Source organism: Phyllostomus discolor, chromosome 12 (assembly GCF_004126475.2).
Source record: "Phyllostomus discolor isolate MPI-MPIP mPhyDis1 chromosome 12, mPhyDis1.pri.v3, whole genome shotgun sequence".
NCBI lineage: Eukaryota > Metazoa > Chordata > Mammalia > Chiroptera > Phyllostomidae > Phyllostomus > Phyllostomus discolor.
Genome location: NC_040914.2, coordinates 41,219,893 through 41,233,904, shown reverse-complemented (window position 1 = coordinate 41,233,904; position 14,012 = coordinate 41,219,893). Strand labels below are relative to the sequence as shown.

The 14,012-nt window shown below is 57.4% G+C and overlaps 1 protein-coding gene across 1 annotated transcript in view; it reads left to right on the top strand.

Moving 5' to 3' along the window:
- NTRK3 (neurotrophic receptor tyrosine kinase 3) overlaps positions 1-6,697 on the top strand; it is a 265,412-nt gene extending 258,715 nt beyond the window's left edge. The window contains exons 17-18 of the mRNA XM_028502298.2: positions 3,290-3,448; positions 6,350-6,697. Of these exons, the coding sequence (XP_028358099.1) occupies positions 3,290-3,448; positions 6,350-6,535 (345 nt within the window). The 3' untranslated portion in view covers positions 6,536-6,697. The remainder of the gene's footprint in view (positions 1-3,289; positions 3,449-6,349) is intronic.
- The last annotated feature ends 7,315 nt before the right edge of the window (positions 6,698-14,012 follow it).

The window sequence follows — 14,012 nt, the reverse complement described above, 5'->3', positions numbered from 1 at the left end:
AGAGAAACATCAATGTGCGGTTGCTGGGGGTCATGGCCTGCAACCCAGGCATGTGCCCTGACTGGGAATCGAACCTGCAACACTTTGGTTCGCAGCCCAAGCTCAATCCACTGAGCTACGCCAGCCGGGGGTATATCTCACATTTCGTTGTTGCAGAACTCTTACCGTTTTCCACTGTGTCCTCTGCGTCCCTGACTGACCCGGCCAGAGGCTTCTATTTTGGAAGGACGAGCAGTTGGTTACGTAGAGATAGTCCGCTGCCCCGGCCTCTCGTGATGTGTTTCCTTTGCTTGCTTTCACACCAACTCCTCATTATAGTTGTATTACTTCTTTTCCCTTGCTTTCTATAAATATTCCTGGTATGTCTTTACTACCCTTAAAAAATCGAATTCTTATCTAATTTAATTCTATTTTAACTATTTTATAAATAAGTGCTTAAGTGCTATAAATTTTTCCCCAAAAGTCACTTTAGCTACAATTCATATTATTATGGAAGTTTTGAATTTTGCTTTTAATTATCTTTTACCAAATAGTTTTTTTAATTGATCAGAGAGAACCTTTTAAGAAATGTATCCTTTTGTTCTTCATTTCCAGTTTCCTTGGCACAGTAGATGCTCCTTACTTTTACTTTATGTGGTTTACTTTTTTTCGCTTCGAATTTCAGATTTCCTTTGAGGTGTAACATAGTGGTTGGTGTTTATCAATTTTTTTAGATAATTGAGAATAATATGCAGCTTTTAGGGAGGCTGAAAATCACACGGCACATCTCACAGTTAAAGCTCATTATTTGCATTTTAAAAATGTATCTTCACTTATGTTGTCCTCTTGATCTGCTAATTTGTGAGAGGAAGAATTTTTAATTTTTTTAACTATAATTGTAGCTGTGTCAGTTTCCTTTTATTAATAACTTGTTTTACTCTTTATACTTTTCTATTGCTATTTTAAGTGGAGCATAAAAGTTTACAATTACGAAAATGGTGAATTTTGCCATCTTCAAATATGATATATAAATCACTGCCACATGGTTCTTGGCACCCTGAAATTTTTTCATGGATATATAATCAATTTCAATGTATTATCTAGTTAATAGATGTTACAATGTATACTGAATATTCTATATTCAACATGCATGTGCTTTCCCTTTGTTGTATTTTTGTATTCTTTCATCTTTAATATCTTCTGATAGTTGTAGGTATCTTTCCTAAAGAACATGCACTATATTTTTAACACATTTTTTCTTATTTAAGAGATAGTATTTGTACTTACTGCCTATAATGATGTTATTTAAACTTTTTCATTTTATGCTTTCTATTCACTGTTATCCCATTGCTTTCTGTGGTCACTTTGGTATCAGAGGTTTTTAGTTCTATTTTCCTGAAACTGATTTAGAAGCCATATATTCTAGTTCTATTCTTTTAGAAGCTACTTTCAAATGTTAGCAAGCCCCCTTAAATTTAAGCCGTTACAATCAGCGGCTGAAGGCTGTCGATGAGCTCCTCCCCCTTCTGTCTGAAGACACAGTCTTGATCAGGCTTTTCACGATTTCTCCACCCAATTTTCTGTGCACTTACGGTTGAAACCATCTAGAGATTTCATTCCAAAGAAGCATGGCTAATAGTGGCAGCGGTAATACTATTACCATTATTAGCAGTATTATTTACTTCATGTCTATTTTGTAGAAGGCTTCATGGGTAGTCGTATCACATTTTACTACCAAATTAGCAACCTTTATTTAGATTTAAATGCATTTTGTGGCTTCCTTGCTTTGGCGCTGTTTGTTATATCCAAAGTCGTTGCATATTCTAAATTGTTTTTCTGGTTTTCCATATAGTTCATCCTCGATGTTTTTCCCTTCACTTTCTGAAAGGCTGTGCGTGGTCGAGTCTCGGAGTCTTTGCTTGTCAGAAAGAAACGTCATCATTTGTCTTTACCTCGATACGGAGCCATCTTGATTGTAAAGTCCCAGGCCAGAAACGGCTCGTGCAAACCCGTATCATTGATCTGCCCCAAACACTTCAGGTGGATAAGGCGAACATGATGTCTCTTTTTAGAACTAGCTTGCCGATAGCCCAGTAAGCCATGCTTTCTTAAGTGTTTTCTGTTATTCCCCTGACGGGTCTGCCATAAGCAACGGATCTTCTGATTAATAGTGTATCAGAAATTTGTGGAGAGCTCTCGATATCAGCACTCATCAGTTTTCCAACAATAAATTCCACGCGTTAGCCAAAAGTTCATTACTTTTCATTGATTGCCCGAGAGAGGGAGCAAGGGAGAGAGAGAGAGGGAGAGAGGAAGGGCCGTCGGTTACTCCGCCCACCGATGCATTCACTGCCTGCCTCCCACACCTGCCGACCAGAGATCGACCCCACCACCTCGGTGTGTGGGGACGTCACTCCAACCTACCGAGCCGCCCCCTAGGGCCCGGAGCTCCAGTGTCCACAGCTCTGTTTACTAACGGTGCAGCTAGCCCCATAGTTCCAGCACAGGCTGGAAATGTTACTTCCCTTTGGCTAACACCGCTAGCCTGCTGGCTGGCGAGGGTCCCCCTGGCGTCTTTCTTAGGGAGAGGCCCCCTGGGTCACGTCCTCTGGCCCTCGGTTCTCAGGTCTGTAGACCCGCCTGGGGCTCTTTTAAGGGTTTCTCCTTACTGGCCTCTGAGTCTCTTACTAAGAACTGCTGCTGTGCATTCTCTTGTGGCCCACCGGATTTCTTAATGGTGTGTGATCTTCATACTTTTGGATCCTCCCTGTCTCCTCCCCTTGAAACACTGAGATCTGAGTCATGGTGAGAAGATCAGGGTGGTCGTGTAGAAGCCAAAGTCACAGGTCTACAGATCAGGTGCACGGGGACCACACTGTGCCTTAACCACCTGGCCAAGGGGTCTGTCTGTCCCGAGGCCCGCACACGCCCCTCTGCTCGATGGCCTCGTGCAGGGGCTCTGCTGAGCCCACTCTGGACGTCGTCTTCTCAGGGTTAGATTTCCTGTCGTACCAGGTCCCCCCACCTTCTCCCCTCCTGAGACTGTCTCGTGATCTTTCTTCACACTCAGTGCCGAGGAGCTTGCCCGTTCTCGGGCGTCTCCCCTAACTGCTGCTCTAGCCGCCCGCACTGCCGTGGGCCTCCTGTCGTGCTCAGTCTCTCCACTGGCCTCCGACACAAGCTGCATGAAGTGGTGTCTGTCTTAGAGTAAAGCGCATCGAGAGTGTGTCTGCGTATGAGGAGCAGAGGGACGGGACTGATCCTGGCCCTCTGGTCACTCTCCGTGTGCCTCTGTCTCGACCCCCGTTAGGTTGGCGGCCACACCATGCTCCCCATCCGCTGGATGCCCCCCGAAAGCATCATGTACCGCAAGTTCACCACGGAGAGTGACGTGTGGAGCTTCGGGGTGATCCTCTGGGAGATCTTCACCTACGGGAAGCAGCCCTGGTTCCAGCTCTCCAACACAGAGGTACCGGGGGGAGGGGCGGATGGGGCCTCGCGTCGGGGGAGGCTGCTGACAAGGGGTGTCTCGGGCCAGGGTTTAGACACGGTGTACAGAGCAGGAGGTCGGAGCCGGCAAAGCGGACGTGGGCATGAGAAGGAGCGGGGGAGAGCTTCTTGGCAGGAAAAGGTGATAGCTGTAGGAGGTTAGGGATGATCTTCAAGAGAGTCTGAAGTCACACGTGGGAACTGAGGGGCAGGGCAATGTCCTGTTTGCTCTGCCACACTTAAAAATCACAAGTGGTGACCACAGTGAGCCACTGTGAGTTTTTCAGTTGTCCCGTCTGGTGGGAACACCTCCCGTCTAGTGTGCCCCCGTGACCTGCGTCCCCGGAGGCCTCGGGCAGCTGGGCCTGGGGTGGGGGGGGCTGCAGTCAGGAGGGCAAAGGTCACGTCCTTGGTAGAGAGGTGTGTGGACTCCCGGAAATGAAGTGCATTATACCAGCAAACATACTGATGATGAACACTCTGTGCATAACTTTAATTTACGCTAATAATAAAAACACTAATTAAATTTTAATAATTAATATTAGTGCCAGGCACTTCTCTAAGCATACGAGCTATATTGACTCAGTGCTTTCTCAACGCCCTATTGAGATTCAGGACCAAGGAAGGAAGGGGAGGTGCTGGGGGTCCCCGGACGGACGGGCCAGCGTCCCCAGAGGGAGAGCTCCCAGGATGGACGTGGAGGAGGCTCGGCCACGGTCCCAGGACGGTTCTCAGCTGCGTCTGGGCGGGAGCCGGGTGGCCCTGGGCACCCGTGTGGTGCGCAGACAGTGCACAGCTCGGGCTCCGGACTCGGCAGACCTGTGCAAGACGGCGATCATTTTCATGCTCTTCTGCTTTCTGGAAAAACATGAGCGCGAGGGCCTTTTAATATTGGAATCATATCTGGGTAATCAAGAGATTCATCTTCTTGGGAGCCGTGTTCCTCTTTGCTCTCCTGTGCCCCGACCGCTCGATTAAGTGAATGTCAAAGGCTGCGAAGAAGGCATGTCTTGGACTCGGCGCTCTCTCATCACTCACAGGCTGGATGGGCCCTGATCAGATTTCCCAAAATGAGACAAAACAGTTTAACGACCTTTGAAAACAATGAGAGAGTGCGTGTCAGAACCCATTTGCTGTGGTGCCTTCAAAGATTGCTGTCGTCTCCCTGGGGCTGGGCTTGGTGGGGAGCACAGTCTCGCGAGTGCGCCCGTGCACACCTGCCCGTTCACGTCCCCTGAGTGCCGCTCGGGGCGTTTGGCGGCCCGTGAAGGTGGGTCTGGGCGGGGGCGTCACAGGCAGCCGGCGGCCGGGATGCCCAGGCTGGCTCCCCGGGGCCAGCAGAGTGTCTGCGGTCACTTCTCACTCTGCCAGGGGAGGCGTCGGCCTTGAAGGCAGGCATCCTGCCCCCATCCCCTTCCCCTGCCCACCCACTGCAGCAGCCCAGTTCCGGCGGCCACCGGTCCCTGGGTTCTCTACAGGGTTGGGCGGCCTGGGCAGCCCCATGTGGGCGGGGGCGCTGCTGAGGGCATCGGGTCTTGGCGCCCCCAGCGGCTGCTGCACTTTGACCTGGGTCCCTTTTCCTGGGAAGGGGATGGTGGGTGGACACGGGGCTCTAATAAGAGTAGGGGACGTGAGCTGTCAGACCCCCATCAGGCTGGCAGAGAGGGGAGCCCAGGGAGCCATCACAGACCCCGGGTGACAGTGACCAGGAAGGTGACAGTGATGGTTTGACAAGCCAGCCGAGGGTCAGAGTGACACGCGGTCACACACTAGAGGCAAAGAGAGGAAGTGACATTTGTCAGGTATTCAACCGGAGACGCTTCTGTGCATTTTGTCATCACCACCTGTCCTCCAGTGAGGGGACTGCAGCTCAGGGTGAGGGGTTGGCCCCGGGTTGTCCAGGGGCGGAGTGAGGAGTCAGAGAAGTTAAAACTGCCTGAGGCCTGCAAGGTGAAGCCTTGAAAACCCACACATTCAGAGTCAGCAGAGAAGTCCGGGGAGGAAATGGAACTGGACCGCACATTACGGGCTGGGTTCTGGGTGCCCAGCTGGGGCGGGTCCGGCCTTCTGTGCTCTGCTTCCCCCCACTCCTCCTCACGGCGTCCCCTGCAGGGTATGGGGTCATGCGGTCCCTTTTCCCGTTCTCATTTGGTCCCTGCAATGCTCCCAGGAGGTCAAGCAGACATTGGACCCCCCTCTTCCAGGGAGGATGCTGAGATCCTGTGGGGCTAACTGTACTGGCCCTGGCCACCCAGCAGGGCGCCGGGGAGTGAAGGGCCCGAGAAGAAATGGCATACACGGTGCAGTGTGGAGAGCAGGGCAGGGGGCCAAGCCGAGGACAGGGCCTGTGCCGTGGTGTGGGGACATGCGTGGCAATGTGCGCAGAGGCTGTGACTGAGGGGAGCTGGCCAGGAAGTGGGACGGCCGGGGAGAGGGCCGTGCAGGGCCCCTGGTGCAGAGAACTTTATCGAGGGGGTTTCAAAGTCACGCAGGCTCATACGATGGGGAGGGGCAGCCCAAGGCCAGTCCCACTCCACGGGGACAGTGAGCACAGCCCAGTCACCCAGCAGAGCTTCAGGACTAGAAGAGGAGGAGTGAAGGCAGAGGAAGCGTGTATTGGGAGGCCGGGAGGCCCGGGTGGGGGGAGGGGGTGTGCATGCCCAGGGCATCCAGCAGGGGGCACCTCCGGCCAGTGCCGGCCGCCATCCTCACGACCCGCACACACAGGACACACGAGAAACTCGGCACTGCCTTCGGCCCTGCCCTCGGCCTGTGCCCAGGGCGCGCGGCTCTGCATGGGATCTCACCGGGGACGTGGCGGCCACCCGCTGGGGCCCGGGCTGAGCTCTGATGTAACGCCCTCACTCTCCTCGCTTTTCAGGTCATTGAGTGCATCACCCAAGGCCGCGTTCTGGAGCGGCCGCGCGTCTGCCCCAAGGAGGTGTACGACGTCATGCTTGGGTGCTGGCAGAGGGAACCGCAGCAGCGGTTGAACATCAAGGAGATCTACAAAATCCTCCACGCGCTAGGGAAAGCCACCCCCATCTACCTGGACATCCTCGGCTAGCGGTGGCCGGCGGTCACGACCTCGTCCTCCGCAGCCTCCTCTCTCCCGGCCTCCCACGCCCCCTTTCCACCTCCCTGCTCCTCCCCTCCACCCTTGACTGAAGCGAACATCTTCATATAAACTCAAGTGCCTGCTACACATACAACACTGAAAAAAAAAAAAGAAAGAAAAAAACCGCTGTAAGGCAAGTCGGCATATATATATATATTTATATATCTAACTATCTATCTATATCTACAGAGAGACACCTTGTCTAATGCAGACAGAAGCTGCTGCTGCAGAAACCACAAGACTGTAACGACAACTCAGAGGTTCTTGCATGTTGTGAGCGCGAGGGACCCTGCCCTTGGACTGAAGCTGCAGCCCAGGCTACGTCAGCTCCAGCGTTTGGGAGCCGAAGGCGTGGCGGTGCACAGGGACAGTCTCCCGGTGGGGTGGGCGGAGCCGCCCCGCGCCAGGAACCCCCGGCGCAGGCGCGGCGCCCTCCGGCGGTGCATCGGTGCGGGCGCCTCGCGTCCCCGCTGCCCCTTGTCTCCACGCCTTCCCTCTTCGGGAGAAACCCGCCCCCTTCAAGACCGTTTTGAAATTTGCCGGCTCCAGGAAGGGCGGTCCTGACCTGGCGCTTTCGGGAGTCAAGAGGGGGTGCCTACACGTAAACGCTGGAAAAGAGCAACAATGAAACAGAATCTTGCAGATGGGGGAATGCGTCCATCTCGGGTGTCGGCCGTGAGCCCCAGGTCCTTGCCGGCATCGAAAGGGGTGCGTGATCTGCTCTCGGAACCTCAGGACCTGGGCTTCTGGACCGCAAGGACGACGGAGAACAAGCCGCGGCCTCGACCCATCTGCAGGCGCTGCCCCCATCTTTTCATCACCGCCCACGCTCAGGCCTTTGGGCAGCTGGGGGGCAGGGACCGTCCACCCTGTTGCCTGCACCGGTGGACACAGAGGGTCTCCACAGCAGGACACTTAGTCCTCCTGGGTCCTCTGCTTCTCATTCTGCTTCCCCGAGGTCCTCGCCCCCCTTGCTGGCCTCCCCGGAGTCCCAGCGAGCCACTGCGGGAGGGGCGGGTCTAGGGAGGCTGGCTTCGGGGAGCAGAGGAAGCCTCTGGCACCTGCAGCCGCCCTTGGCATTCTGCTCACGTCTCCAGCCCACGGAGGGATTGATGCATCTGCCTTGGAGCTGCTGGGGAAGAGCGGAGGCTGAGGAATCGCTCTCGGGGGCGGCCGGGGTGGGGGAGGGGCCGAGGCTTCTCCGGGAGACGTCCGACTCCTGGCCACTGCCGCAGGCCCGGCATCTTAATGAGCTCGAGCCCTGAGTGGGGGGAGAGTGGGGCGTCTGGTCTGGCGCCGGCTCCCTCTGCCCTCCCGGCTGCGGCTGTCAAGGACTGAGTGCGGCGTCTCTGGGCCTCCCGCCACGCGCCACATACACGGCAAAACGCCGGTGAAGCCCCGGCCTGGCCCCGCAGAAACTCCTGCCGGGGAGGCCAGGACGTGAGCCCCTCCCAGGCCGCCAGCCCCACCCGCCACTCCACGCCAAGCACAGAGGGACCCGAGGGACTGGTGTTGGCCCACCGGAGCCTCGTGGGGGCCGCGCTCTGACCTGCGCTCTCCCCGGCCAGCTTAAGGGACTGTCGTCGTCCTGGACGTCCCGGTCACCTGCAGCACGGGCCTGCCTGTGTGGGGCTCGGGACTGAACTCTGTGTTCGTGGTTTTGCTCCTTTTTGCAGACCAACGAATGTTTTTATTCAAATGGAAAAGAGCTGCGCTGGGACTGTGGGGTGCGGGTGGGCTTCCGGGATCAGTGAGGCTGCTCAGCTGGACGGTGGGGGGGTGGGGGGCTCAGAGAGGGCTGGGGCGGGCTGGAGCTGGCACGGTTCCGCGTTCCCAGGCCCGAGGAGAGCGCTCTGGGTCGGCTGCCTCAGAGGAGACCCTGGCTGCCCTGTGGCTGTAATCCCTCTCCCCGCCGCCGGCCCTGGGCCGCTGTTAGTGCGGGCTGAGCGGTGCGGGCTGAGCGGTGCCGTCAGGCTGTGAGTTGGGTGACCCCGGGGAAGGGGTGCCTGCAGGGAGTCCGCCGAGGACCCTGTGTGGCTTCTGTCTCCTGGGCCGTGTGTTTGCAGAACCTCGCAGTCACTGATGGACTGGGAAGAAGGGGCAGGTGGGAAGGGCATGGAGGCTGCTGGGCATCGGGGCCTGAGGCGAGTGTTAGGGTGTGACGCAGGGCCCGGGGTCCTGGTGGCCTGAGGGAAGGAGGCGGCTCCCTTGGGAACGAGGGGCGCCCTGGTCCTGGTCCCCCAGGCCTCGAGGTCGGCCATGGGGTTGTGCCTTTGTCATGTCCATCGTGAGTGGCCGCCTGTCGAACGGGCAGGAGGAAAAGGGCAGCAGGCAGTGGGAGCGGAGAGGGGGCCCTCGTTCCGACTGCCCTGGCGGGACCTCCCATGCAGAGTCCGCTGGGGCTGCGGACTGCCCGACCTCAGCACGGGAGAACACAGGAGGGGGTGCTGTAGGCTTGTGAAGGAGGCGGAGAGCAGAGCTGAGAGGCGGGAGGGGCACCCCGGGGCCCTGGACGCGAGGGGGGGCGTGGCCTACAGTGTTCCGCCAGTGCAAAGAGGGGCCGTGAGACCCGCTGCACCGTGGCTCAGCTTCCCTCTCTGTCTTGCCCCCTCACACCTCCGAAATTCCCGGATTCTAAGCGTGTCTCGTCGCTGTGTCGTTTTGCTCAGCACCTCCTGTAACTTCAGGACAGCCCTCCGCATGCAGCCTGGCGCGGGGGCGGGCAGCCGCCTCCCAGGGCTCGCGGGCCTGGGAAGGTCCCCTTAGGCCACGCCTCTCTTCCTTTGCACTTTCGTTGCTGGAGTTCAGAGGCCTGTGTGTCTGACGCTACTTTAGGTCCGGAGGGCGTATCCAGGCCTTTCCCCCTGCCCAGCCTTTCTCCGCACCCACAAAGCACTGGCGACGGCCCACTTATTTATTTATTTATTTCTAAAGCGTGTAATGTGGTTAAACGAGTCTCGAAATGCCGTCCCTGGGGCCGGGGCCGCCACGTCAGTCGGCTCCATCCCCGCGGCCACACCCTAAAGGCCGGGCCAGAGCGACTCTGAGTGCGGCTCGTTGGGAGCGCTGCGCTGCCCTTCGCCGGATGCTCCAGGTCACCCAGGCCGGTGTCCCTGCCGTGGCGTCCCTCCTGGGTCCCCTCCTGGACGGACCCCGAGTGACCCGCTGTTGGATGCCCGCCTGGGAGTGGGGTGCCACGGCCAGGGTGTGGTGGCCAAGGGCCGCCCCAGTTCTTTACTTTGGACTTGAACCCCATGCTGTCCTCTAATCACACCCCTGACCTCGGATTTAGGGGGTCACCAAGCCCCCTGTAGTTAGTGGGCTGAGGACTGGACGCTCCCTCCACTCAGCAGAGATCACGCACAAATCGGCCTTGGACGGGGGTGGGGCTTCCCCTGGGTCCCCCGGGGCCGGGTGGAATGCTGCCGCTCCCCCCTGGCCACGCCTCCTCTCAGACCGCACTGCTGCAGGTCTTTCTGGTGCTAACCACTGCAGAAACCAACACCCACGGGGGGCTGACCGACACCCTCGGGGGCCGCGGGAGACCCGACCCAGAGGCAGGAGGGAGTCAGCCGCGCCGGAGAGCACAGGACCCACGGCGAGCCGGGCGGGATGTGAGCGGTGGGCAGACGTCGGGGCTCCCGGCCCCCTCCTGGCGGCCCAGGTGACCTCGGCCCTGCCAGCCGCGCTCTCAGACAGCCATGTTTTTCAGGGAGGACGTGTAAGAGGTCGTGCTAATTATTCTTAGAGTCCTTTTCAGTTAAAAAAAATCTATGTCTGGTGCCACTTTATTTTTTTTAACTTGTGAGAAATAAGAGAAGAAAAGCTGCTAGAAATAAGATGGTGGAAGCCAGGCAAGGGCGGGGAGGAGGAAACATGACCTGTGGGGAGAGTGGATTGTAGAAGGCAAGCGAGGGAGGCTCAGGGACGGTTCGGTCTGAGGGGGGTCGGTGGGGTGGGCGGGGCGCCAGTCAGGTGAGCCAGGACCCCGTTCTCACGCCCTTTAAGGCACGCTCCCAGCAGCCCCCGCGGCTCACAGCCACCAGGCTACCCTCCTCCCCCTGTTCCACGCCACGCCAGCACACCCAGCGCAGGCAGACACTCTCCTGAGAGGCGGAGGCCGGCCCGCCCACCTCTTGTGCTGGCCGCCGGCCCGCTGAACTGGGTCAGAACACACGGGATCGTCACCTTCAACTGCTGCCGTGAGGAGCCGTCGGCCAGAGGGCCACGTGGGAGGCTGCACGCTCCTCACCCTCGTTCTCATTCGGGAATGACCCGGGGACTTCTGTTTCCCAGACCAGACAGGAGCCTCGGCGTCTTGACGGGAGGCATCGTCCTCGCAGTGGACAGTCCTGAGGTTCGGGGTCTTCCCTGGGCTGTGCTCAGAGCCTGGGACGGGGGCACCTCTGGGGGGTGTTTGTGGAGGGAGCCCGTGTGCCGGCACTCTGGAGGGAGGGCTGCCCTCACACGTCCCTGGTCAGCCCTGGTTCCGAGCCAGCCTTCCGGAACACCCGTGGTGTTCGCCCTAGAGCAGCTGGCACCTTTCTCCCAGACCTCAGTGCTGTGTTTTCGGTCCCCGAAGCACCAACATTTTCTCTAATACCAAATACATTTATTCTGGCCAACCCATAACAGGTTTTAGGGAAAGGAATCCAGGTTTTTGTTTGTTTTGTTTTGTTTTTTGTATCATTATTTCATGGTATCAGCCTAAGCATCAGGGAAGGTTTGGGGACTGCTTACTGTCACCGGAGTGGCCTCCCGAGGAGAGCTCGGGCCTCACACACCGCCCGCCTGTCTGCGTGTGCCATGGGCATGGATTCAGGGAGCGTCTGTGTGGAGACAGTAGTCCAAGGCCCCCCAGCTCCGCCTGCCGGAGCCTCCCGTGCCTCGGGGATGCACTGGCCAGCGAGACGTCCGGGGACGTGCTGATGGGAACCCTGCCATCCTGTAAAGCCTGGCCATCCGGTGCTCCCCAAGTTAAATGAGGCCCGTGGTCACTCGCGGAGCATCCGGAAAGGCACTTCCTGGTGTTCTGGTAGGTGGGACAGGAGCCGTTTCCGCCGCGCCCTGTCCCGTCCGGCACGGCAGGTGGAGCCAGGCCTTCGCAGGGTGGGACAGATGTGCAAGCCTGTCCGGTAGTTAGTTACCCTTTCATTCAGGAAGAGTGCGTGGGGGTCGTAAAAGAAAAAGCAAGGCAAATGTGTTAACAGTGGGACGTGCTCGAATGAGTAGCGTCCTTACACGTGGTGTTCTGTTTTTCCCGGTGAAGGGCCCTGTTCCACCTCCGAGTGACTGCCCCCCCCCCCACGCGTTGTCCCTGAGCCGCCCCCCAGTGTGGAGAAATGATCTCGGTGCAGATGATGTGGTCTCTGCTCTCTGCAGCAGAGAAATGAATCTCGGTGAAGACTTCCCTTCATTTTTCTTCTTTTTACTCATTTTTTTTGCTTTTGGCTCCTTATCCTCCCGCTTCCGTGGGACTGACCCCCGGCTCCTCCGACTCGGAGGAAGTCTTAATACGAGGTGAATCCCAGGACCGCAGACAGCGTGGACTTCAAACAGCGAGGAAATTGGCGTGGAATGATTCGGCACACAAAGCAGAAAACTTTCATTTCCTGCGGACAGAGGGAATTGACTGTTATATTAAGACTTCTGAAGGCACCCTGCCCCGGGGTAATTCCAGTGCTATCAGCCAACGCCGACACCGAGATCAACCTCTGTGCAGCGCGGGGGGCTCCGCCGCGGAGCTCATTGAGATGCATGCGGTGGGTCTGCACAGGTCCCACCGGGAACCCCTGGGGGCCCCCTGTCCGCAGGTCCCCCCCCACCCCCCCCCCGTGCTGGCTGCCCATGAACTCAGAGCCTCCAGGAGCAGAAGAGCCCTGGAGGGCCTCTGACTCGGGGCGGGGGGGTGGGGGATGCTGGCCTCTCTCTGACTACGGTGCTGAGCCAGGCTTTCTGCCCAGTGGCTGCAACATGCTTGTCCTGGTATCGGTCGTCCCCCACGGGGACTGCACAGCAAGGCCGGAAGCCACTGTGCTGACGGCAGACAGTGGTGCAGTGCGGCTGGACGCTGTGCACTGTGAGACAGTGCACCAGTGAGCCCCGGGCTCCCTTCCGGGCCTGCAGCACTTCCAGGGTCAAGTGCAACAGGTCGTGGCTGCAGCCCCAGGTGGGGCGCTGCATTCTGACAGCCGCCTGCGTCTTTGCAGGTATTTCTGAGGCTCCTTGCAAGAGAGGCAGCCCCGCTCCTTTCCTCCCCATTGGGACAGAGGATGCCGCTGTGCCCCAAGCCCCGGCACGTCAGCTCTGCCCTCACGTGGGTGCTGCGCCCCAGAACCACCAGAAACCCGTCCGACTCATCACCGTGTGGTGCCGCACGGAGACACCGCGGCCGGGGGAGACCTCACAGCTGCAGTCACAACTCATCCACGACCTGGGCCGTTCATTGCGTCCATGTCTAAGTGAAGCCCTGTGGCTCTGGCACAGCCACCCGCAGGCTCTGGGGGGCTGCTCACGCCATCGGGGGTGCTTTAGGAAGCTGGCCTCGAGATTTTAGATGCTTCGCCCCGAAGTCTGGAGCACACATCTCCCTGCAGCTTTTCTGATTCTGATCCTCCATGAAACAGTTTTCCCTACTTTGCCCCATAATACGAGTAACAAGAACCTCTTTGTGTACTCTAAGGTATTTCTTCAGGAACAATGAAAGCTCCCAGCCAAGGACGTTGGGCTTGGTGACCGGGGCAGTAGCGTCCTGGGCCCAGTGGTGTCACAGGCGTGCAGGAGCCCAGCTGGCCTTCGTGTGAAAGTGGTTGCCAGCATTGCATTACGTTCCGGATGCTCAGTGACACAGTGCGAACTGTGGCACGTGTGTACAAGTGTGCATGCACACCCACCCCCCACACTCTGGCAAGCCAGCAAGCTGCGCTGGTGTTCTTCTCGCCGACCTCCACGTGTGTGTGCGCGCTCGGGCGTGCCACGGGCCTGTGGCATCTTCCAGTTCTCTGTAGCTCACCACCGTTGGCTTGTTTTTAGAAAAATTATCATCACACAGCCTTTGACCTCGGGCAGTATGGCTCATGCATAAAGTTAGGGCTTTTGCAAGGAAGACTGAATCCTGAGTCTTCAGAACCTCCGTATTTGACGGCTAGACTAGTCTTCTTAGAGAAACACAACACCAGACCTCACCTTGCTACAGATCTTGTTACATTAATTTTCTGGAGGGGAGGGAGGTAGGTCTACATGCAATTAAGTGAAATGTAACTTCAGTTTTCCTAGGGGGCGGGGGGCACTGGTTTGGAGCTTGGATAATGCATAAGCAGAAATATAAATGTGAGCTACTTCAGGCAGATGACTGGGCCCACCTCGGGCTGAAACACTTAGATACGGAACTCAGACGTCCCAGCCGCACTGGACCTTGGAGAGAGAG